Source organism: Nycticebus coucang, chromosome 1 (genome assembly GCF_027406575.1).
Source record: "Nycticebus coucang isolate mNycCou1 chromosome 1, mNycCou1.pri, whole genome shotgun sequence".
In the NCBI taxonomy this organism is placed as follows: domain Eukaryota; kingdom Metazoa; phylum Chordata; class Mammalia; order Primates; family Lorisidae; genus Nycticebus; species Nycticebus coucang.
In genome coordinates this window covers 109622029-109631780 of record NC_069780.1, presented here as the reverse complement: position 1 = coordinate 109631780, position 9752 = coordinate 109622029, and the positions used below count along the sequence as shown (strand labels likewise).

General features: G+C 42.9%; 1 protein-coding gene across 1 annotated transcript; it reads left to right on the top strand.

The window, feature by feature from the left end:
* The first annotated feature begins 1078 nt into the window (after positions 1-1078).
* On the top strand, positions 1079-1934 carry LOC128589049 (interferon alpha-inducible protein 27-like protein 2). Its single transcript, XM_053595921.1, has 2 exons — positions 1079-1131; positions 1564-1934. Exons 1-2 carry the CDS (start codon positions 1095-1097, stop codon positions 1923-1925), a joined length of 399 nt encoding a protein of 132 aa, XP_053451896.1. The 5' UTR covers positions 1079-1094; the 3' UTR covers positions 1926-1934.
* The last annotated feature ends 7818 nt before the right edge of the window (positions 1935-9752 follow it).

Here is a 9752-nt window from a genome sequence, read left to right as displayed (position 1 = left end):
AGGTTGGTTAGTTTCTTATTTCACTTAATGTTGTAAATTTTGGGCTAGACATTCAGTTTTCTGAACTTAAGAATGAAAGAAAGATAAGAGTGAAGAGTGAGAAGAGAGAAAGAAAATAAAAAGATAAAGAGGAGAGAGAAAAAGGAGGGGATAAAAGGAAAGAATTGATGAAAATGAGAGGAAAAAAACAGTATGATGTTAGCACTTCATGCCAAGATAACTTCTAAGGCTAATACTAAAAATTAGAAAGAATTCAAGCTCTTAAAATGAGCTATATAGTGCATCCACAGGACAGAATATTTGATGACAATTAACTATGATGATAAAGTTCCGCGAAAGGTGAACGTATGGGGATGGAAAACAGATCTGTGGTCGCCACGGGCCGGTCACTCCAAAGGAGCTTGAGAGAATTTCGGGGGACAGGGAGGAGGGGTGGTAACATGTTCTATATGCGAGTGGGTAGTTCCACGACCGCAAAAGTTCACCCAAACTCATGGAAGTGTACAGTAAAAGGGTGAATTTTACAGAAGGTGAATGACACCTCAATTAACGTGACTTGAAAAAAAATCTTGTGGCAGAATATCACACAGCCGGGGAAATGGAAAGGGCCGATTAAATGAAGCCAGTAATTTGCAAAGCAGCGTGCGCAGTGAGCCTGGAACTCGGCGGGGTGAGGGGGGTTTACACACGCGGGGCAGACACACTGGAGGGAAAAGCGCCGGAACAAGTCTCTCTCCGGGGGTGAAACTAAATACTGTTCTTCTCCTGGCGTTTTATTTGATTTTTTGAAGCAAACAGCTCTTCGGTTATGGGGGAAATGTCCTGGAACAACAACCTGGAACTGTGGCCCGCTTGCCGCGGTTTTCAGGCGCTGTAGCGCGCTGCTTGCTTTGGTAGATTCATCCAGCCCGGGAGCGCCAGGCGAGGGAGACCCGGGCGGCAGCAGAGCCGGGCCGCGCGGGGGCGGCGCCCTAGCTGTGCTGGGTCACCGGCTCCGGGGGATGGAGGGCGGGTCCCTATTGATTGGCAGGGGAAGAGGCAGCCCACGGAATAGCGTCACTTCCCGAGCTGCGTGGAACCCAGATGGTCTCACTATGATGAAACGGGCGGCTGCTGCTGCAATCGGGGGAGGTGAGTTACCCGAATTGCCTTCATCGCCAGGACTACCCCTGTGCCCTGCCCCGGGATGACTGGAAGACCACAGAGACTCGGTGCTGACCTCACCCTCCTCACCTCCCTCCCAGAGCTGCCTATAGTGAGCAATACTCAGTACTCCAGGGAAAAGCTACACACACACACACACACACACACCTGAGAGCCAGCGAGGGCCAGTGACTTCCCAGGCTCACACAGCAAGTTAAAGACAAATCAGAGCTGTACCTGGTCCTCCTAAGACATCCGTTGTCCCCAACTGGGTCTACAGCTGCCAGCTCTTCTTCACCTTGGGAACCCTCTCCAAGCTGCTGTCTTTTAAATGCTAAAGCCCCCAGAAACTGTCAAGGAATTCCCAAGGGGGTGTCTTCCCCCAACCCCCACCCCTATCCAGCTTCTCTCCCACCACAGCCCTGGCCTTAGGGGCTGTGCCCGTGGTGCTCAGTGCCATGGGCTTCACGGGGGCAGGAATCGCTGCCTCCTCCATAGCGGCCAAGATGATGTCTGCCGCAGCCATTGCCAACGGGGGTGGAGTTTCCGCCAGAGGCCTGGTGGTTACTCTTCAGTCAGTGGGGGCTGCTGGACTTTCCACATCATCCAATATCCTCCTGGGTGCCACTGGATCAGTTTTGGGGGCCTGGTTGGGGAATTCAAAAAAGGCACCTTCTTCTTCCCTAGCTGAACCTGAAGCTAAAGAAGAGCAGCCAAGAGAAAATGTACCCCAAGATGAACCTCCAAAACCCCCAGTCAAGTCCAAGAAAAATGAGAAATAAAGATCACATGCACCCCCCCCCAAAAAAAAAAAAAAAAAGAGAGAAAGAGAGCATCAGGAGAAATGATGGTGTTTGGCAGAGTACTTTAACCACACCTGTAGTTGAAAGAATTGGGTGGGGGGTGGGGGATACTCTGGGCAGCTTCCCGGAAGTCAGGAGCTCCTTACCATCCCTGGCAAAAGCAAGATCCCCATATCCCACAACTACACAAAGATATCAGCAGTATGTTGCAGTGAAGACTTAACAATACCTTCTTACCAAAGGTGAAGCCTAGAAGGACACCCTAGACCATGAGCTTGTGACCTCCTTGAGCCATTGCAGTGCTGTGACTCCTGTTCATACCAGTGCTATGACACCCCAGCCCTCAGAAAACAGAAAAAAAAGGCAAATATAATAAGAATAGATGAAGAAAATTAAAAATACAGTTTTATAACACAAAGAAGAACATAAAGGGATTTCTTAGCTGTTGTGTGAGAAATTTCTGTGGGAATGATGAGAAAAGTAGAAAAATCTCTACCAAAAGAAAGGAAAAAGAAGAGAAATAAAAAATAAAAGAATAAAAGGGGCTGACATGGGTAACAAAAGTGGAGGAGTCCTTGCTATTGAAAAAAAAATAAAAATATAATACACCCCCACAAAAAACTAAAGGATAAATAACACTGCCAACCAAAGAGTAAAAAAAGAAAAGGAAAATAACTGAGGAGAAAAGAAGCAAAAAGTGTAATAATATATATGTATGTTTGTGTTTATACATTTTATACGTTATATAAATATATCTATATAAATGTATCTATTTTAGATCTAAATGTATCTATATCTATTATATATTATATAAATGTATATATTATATATATATAATATATATATAATATTATTCTATTCTATATGTGTCCTGGAATCCAGGTGGCAATGTGGTGTTAACAGATGGAGAACACATGCTAGATTTCCTACATGTGATGGGGGTTGGAAGCCACTCTCTATTTGTAAAGGAGACTGGGTCTTCTCTTCTTAACTTCTTTGTCCTCAGTATAGGCCTATTGTATTTGTCATCAATCAGTCCCCACGGCACGGGGATCTCTTACTTCTCACTAGACTTCCCAGGAGTCCCATCAAACAGTGCTCCCTGAAAACAAAGTGGCCCTCCTGGGGGGTGTGGTGGCCACTCAGCTCACCCTAAGGATGGCTGCTTGAGCTCAGTAGGTTTTCCAGAGGACCTCATGACCGTTCCCCCCTCATGCAGCTTCCCCACGATGGCAGCCCCCCAGCAGCAGCCAAGTCATGGGAGAACCACCAGGCCCAGGATTCGACCCCAGCTACAGGATGATATTTGAGTTTACTTGCTGCTCCAGGGAGAAGCCCAGTCCAAAATAAAAAAAACTATAGGACAGCCCTTTCCCATTCCCAGTCCTTTGTTGGAGAGCTGGCCAATCTGCTGGCTTCTGCCCATACCAAGCACCCGAGTTCTACGTTGGTTTTCCTCAATTCCAGACCTCCTTGTTGGCTCTTGAAATCTCCTGCTGCTTCATTATGCCCCTGGAGTGATGTTTCTGGGTAGATTCTCTGAGTCAGAGGTGGCTGCAGTCCACTTTTCCCGTTGCACCACATGTAGTTGGTAAGGAGATGTCTCTAGACTGCCACCTGCTTCACCTTCTGTCGTCTTCAGTCTAATTCATCATAAAATCTACTACCCTGGAGTTTTGTATCCTGAAAAACTAAGTTTCATATATGAAGGAGAAATGAAAACTTTTTCAGACAAGCTCACACTGAAGGAATTTATCCAAACCAGATCTTCCCTGCAGGAAATACTCAGAACTGCATTTTCATAGATCAGAGGGGTAGACACTCACCAGTGTAAAACCCCCAAAAGCTAAATCTCAGAGCTCACATAAAACCATAGCACAAGAAGTAAAACAAAGCAACAAGGTACTATCCAACAGGATGAACAAAACAGCATCCTACATATTAATTATATCAGTCAATGTGAATGCCTATCTTGAAAGACATAGTCTGGCTGCATGGATGAAAAAATACAAGCTAAATATCTTTTTTCTTCAGGAAACACATTTAACCTTTAAGAACTCACATAAACTCAACATGAAGGGATAGAAAAGATATTCCATGGACGCAGAAACCCCCCAAAAGTAGCCATTATCTTCTCACGTAAGATGGGCTTGAAATCAGTAATAGTAAAGAAAGACAAGGATGGTCATTACATAGTGGTAAAAGGATCAAGACTTTATGAATATAGATGTAAAAATCCTCAAAAATATTCTAGGAAAGCAAATTCCAAACTATTACCTAATAAATAATCCACCCAGCCCAAGTAGTCTTCCTCCAGGGATGCAAAGATGGTTCAACATACATAATTCATTACATAGAAGCAAAAACAAAGACCATATGATCATCTCCATAGATGCAGAAAAAGCATTCAACAAAATCCAGCACCCTTTCATCATAAAAACCCTTAACAAACAAGGCATAGAGGAACATACCTCAAAATGATAAAAGCCACATGTCACAAACTTGCAGCCAACATGATCCTCTTTAGGTGTGCTAAGTCTATGTTTCATTGAAAATTGGCTTCACTTTCTCATTTCAAAAATTAACTTTATTGATGATGATGATGATGATTAAGCAAATGTTCAATGAGCTTTGAAGGTATGCATGTATACACCCACACAATCAAGATACAGAGCATTTCCATTGCTAGAGAAAGTCCTCTTGGGTGTCTCTGCAGTCCAAACACCCTGTTCCCACATATGGCCAGATGTAAACACTGCTGTGCTTTTTGTCACTATAGATCAGTTTTCCCTGTCCAGGTATTATTTTCTATGAATAAGTTATTAATTTTTAAAAAACAGCCGAATTATATTTCTTAAGATTAATGGTTCAAACAATAGAAACTAATATATTTGTTATTTTGAGCATTTAGATTTAATTGCTATTGCTGAAATAAATTTTTATAAAAAAATTCAGAAAACACTAGTTTAAAGGGGTACAAAATAAAATGTCAGGGCCCTCCAAAGTGGAAAAGGACACTAAGTCAGGTATTATGCAGTTAAGCTCAGGAGGGAGCTACCCTAAAGACCATGCCATAGTACAGACTACATCTAAGGGGGAGAGAAGATCAGAATAACAGAAGATTCATCTAAGAAAGAATCAAGAGGGGAGAAACAAAGAATGCTTAAATCAATGATACAGCAGCCCAGTATTTTCTGACACTTATTTTTAGAAGAAAACAGAAGCTGAGGCAAAGCAAGTGGGAGCTTTAGGAAAGCTCTCCTGCTCAGTTGGAGGAGGAATTGACAGGGGTATATTCAAGACAAAATGGTGAGGCCTGGGCAGGCCCACCTGGGTCTGGAGATAAGTTGTCATGAGTGTAGATAACACTAAGGAAAACGGGATTGCTCAGTGTATCCAGAGGCCACTCAGGCAGGGCCAGAAGTAGTCATCAATGCTGATGCTACAGTATCCCTAGAATTTTGGCATCATTTCACTCAAACTTCCACACATGACTCATTTCATTCCCGTCAAAATATAAAATGGCCTAACCCCTCACAAAGTGGACATCTACAACCTGCTTGATAACGTTGAGAATTTTTCCAACTCTCAGTGCAAGTTCTTTTCCATCTCCACTCTGACCCTCGTCACTGCACAATGTTATGATGTCAGTAGGGACAGGCAGCAGAAATTCCTACACTGAACAATGCACAGAGAAGTATTATTTTCTGGAAATAGGTTATTTTCAAAGAAAATAGTCCAATGATATTTCTAAATAAGATGAATGGCTCAGAAATGACATCTAATATATCTCTATTTGAACATTGAGATAGTTATTGACTAGACAAATGTTAAAGAAGCACACAGAGAATGCCAGTGTGGAGGGGTGGTGCCGGGTTATTATTGTTCTTGGGGCATCTTCAGTGCTCCAGTTGGCTTTCCTTGTAGCATATCAGAAGTGCTGAATGTCTCTCTAAATCTGTGGGATCCTGAATCTTGGTGTGAAGAGGTAAAAACAGGCAATGGTCATATTCTCTGGTGACCACTGAGACATCTTGACCTGGCACCACTTGTAATCTGGCCATGTTCCTGCAACCTTCCCCTCATCAGTGACTAACTCTGCCCCCTTAGAGACAATCCTTGATGCACTTCACTGATTGACTGAGAGCAGAGTTCTTAATGATGCTCCCAGGGCTCTCTTGCCTCTCTACCTGGGACCTACGATTCTTCAGTTTTCTATTTCCATTTATAAACTCCATCCTCCTCCATGTTCTTTGAACAATTCCCTGGAAAACCATTCAAGGGGAGATTTGGGGTAGATTGTTTAAAAAGATTAAGAGGAAAATCTGAGGAAGTACCCACCATGCCAGCCAACCATGTATGAAATGCTGCTGAGAGGAGCTCTGCCTTTCTGAGGCCCCCTCAAGGGAGGCACCTACACAACACCTCCCATCCTGCATCCTTACAGCCTCTCTGTCTCTCATACCCTGGCTCCTAGGCTTCTCTACCACAAAAGGATTTCACGCAGAGTACTGGAATGGAGATGCTTTGGACATATTTGTGAAAGGAGAGGGGACTGCAAACAAGGGATTCAAAGTTATGAACCAAAAAATACTAGTCTTCAACTAAACAGGTTTATTAATAGTCACTTGGCTACCTAAAGACATTTTTCATTGTTCAGTATTTTTAGGGAAAGGACAAGAGGGAATGGACAGTTTTGAGGTTACAGGGAAGGGAATTCCAGGTTCTGTGGGCAGTGACTAACAGCAACAACTAAAACTATAAATATCCCTGAGATACAGGAAGGGTAGGATGTGGACCATGAGAAAGTAGTTGGCTACCACCAGTGGCCCTCGGGTGGGAAACCGATGAAGGGAACACGGGGTCCACTTCCATTCAGCCCCACTCTGGATCTGAAGGAAAAATCCAGTCAGAGAGTTTTCACCTGGGAGGGATATATCCCTTTCCCTCCCCAGTAATCTTGCATTGAAGGGAAGCTGAGCCAAACCCTGCAGAAAAGGGGTAAAGACATGAAAAAGAGGAAAGTCTTCAGGCTAAGGAGCTGGGAAATTGCAGCACATTCCTCATCTTTCACACTCTTGTTATCTCACACACATCAGTGCTCAGTGGTTGGGTTTCCCCTTTCCGTATCCTTTACTCCCTGACCCTGACACAGCCAGGCCCATCCATAAAGAGCTCCCTCTCTCTGTCCTTCCTCCCTTCTTCCTTACCCTTTCACAACTGCTACTGGAAATATCTATTATCACCACCTGCTCCCAAGTGCTGAAGGAACCAATTGGAGGAGTTGGGGCACAGTCCAGTTTGCCATGCTCCAGCCTGTGTTGAGAAAATAAAGAAGCATGGCAATGCCTCATGGCATAGAAGGCAGCACCGGGAACTTGTAACAAAGGCTGTTCTGCAGTTCCTGTCCCTGTACAAGGAGTGCACTGCCAGACAGGTTTCTTCCAGCTGCAGTGAAAGGTGCTGGGAATGAACTGCCTACTATGTACCAGGTGTCGGGGTGGGTGTTTTACATACATTTAATCCTCAGGTGTTTTTTTTTTTTAATTTCAGAATATTAGGGGATATTATACTTGTCTTGTTTACATACTTTGTTTTTGTATAGATTGAGTCAAAGTTATACATGTAATTGTGGCCTTCATCCAGATAGTGTAAACTGTACCCAAAAGATGTGAATTTTCTTTTTTTTTTAATTGTTAAATCATAGCTGTGTACATTAGTGTAATCAAGGGGTACAATATCCTGGTTTCATATAAATCTGAAATATTCTCATCAAACTGTTCAACGTAGCTTTGATGGCATTTTCTTAGTTATTTATGTAGACATTTGTATTCTGCATTTAGTAAGTTTCGCCTGTACCCATTCTAAAATGCACCATAGGTCTGGCCCCACCCATTGCCCTCCCTCCACCATAACTTCCCCCTCCCTTTCCCTCCCTTGGCCCTTTCCCCATATTCCTGGGCTATAGTTGGGTTATACCCTTCATATGAAAACTATAAATTATCTTCATAGTAGGGCTGAGTACATTGGATACATTTTCTTCCATTCTTGAGATACTATGCTAAGAAGAATATATTCGAGCTCCGTCCATGTAAACATGAAAGAGGTAAAGTCTCCATCTTTCTTTAAGGCTGTATAATATTTCATGGTATACATCTCCACAAATGGCTAGTCCATTTGTGGGTCGATGGGCACTTGGGCTTCTTCCATGACTTGGCAATTATGAATTGGGCTGCAATAAAAAGTCTGGTACAGATGTCTTTGTTGTATTGTGATTTTTTGGTCTTCTGGGTATATACCTAGTAAAGGAATTACAGGATCGAATGGCAGGTCTATTTTTAGGTCTCTAAGTATTCTCCAAACATCCTTCCAAAAGGAACGTATTAGTGTGCATTCCCAACAGCAGTGTAAAAGTGTGCCCTTTTCTCCACATCCACGTTAACATCTCTGGTCTTGGGATTTTGTGATATGGGCTAATCTTACTGGAGTTAGATGGTATCTCAAGGTAGTTTTGATTTGCATTTCTCTGATGATCAAGATGATGAGCATTTTTTCATATGTCTGTAGGCTTCATGCCTGTCTTCTTCAGAGAAGTTTCTCTTCAAGTCCCTTGCACAGCCTGCGATGGGATCACTTGTTCTTTTCTTGCTTATACGTTTGAGTTATCTGTAGATTCTGATTATTAAACCTTTATCAGAGGTATATGCCGCGCCCACGGCATATAGCCGTAGTGAGGCAGTGCTGTCCGCGTTATAGAACGACGGGAAGGTGGTTTGTGCTCCCCGGAGCTTTGCCCCCAGCGCCCCCAGTATGCACAGCATCAGAAATGTTGCCTAGCATGCTCAGTTACCCGCTTAAGTTTAAAGATTGTGGCGTCTACTCATGTGTTTGTCATCCTGTACCAGAAGTCTGTTTGTTCTGATAAACTATCAATATGTACTTTCTTAAGAATGAACACAATACACTGTTGATCCAGATATAACACCACCTCATGAGCTACTAGACTCAGTGGCACCAACAATGAGCACATAAAGATGTTTTCCCACCATAAATACCAGTGAGCTAAGACGATAAGCCTAAGGACACGAAATACAAATTATCTACATAAGTTACAAAGTCACTGAAACACATCCACCCACCATGAAGTCCTGTTCAGAACATCTTACTTCACTAACTGTCACGCATAATAAAAATCAATAGAAAAACTAATACTTGTCAAAAAATTTACTCTAAATCAAAATTATAATTATCAATAACAATAAAATCAAATAATAAATGTAGAATTAGTCAAGCATTAACATAAAGAAGATATCAAGCTGTTCTAAAAAGAATAAGAAACTAAAAAAAGAGTTGGAGGCGGTAACATTCCTGAGATAGGAGGAAGCGGGCAGAGTTGACTAATAACCGCTACCCTCCGGGAAGCGGAACCTTAAGACATAACAATGCATGATAAATCACACTTACAAACACAAAGATAACCCGCGCACGTAAGCAAAAAGATTGCAAGCTCTGTAAAAATGTATAAATACCAACATGTGTACCCAGTAAATTTGCAGCTGCATACTTCACCCGTAGTGTGTCAGTCTGTCATTCCTTCGCCGATCTCTCAACCTTCCTCGTTCCTTCTCCCTACTTTCCCTCAGACAGGAGCCCACCGACAGGGCGGTCCATGGCAGGTATAACCTGCAAATATTTTCTCCCATCCTGCAGGATGTCTGCTTGCTTTACTTACTATGTTCTTGGCTGTGCAGAAGATTTTTAGTTTGATCAGGTCCAAGTAATGTATTTTTGAAATTGCTTCAATTG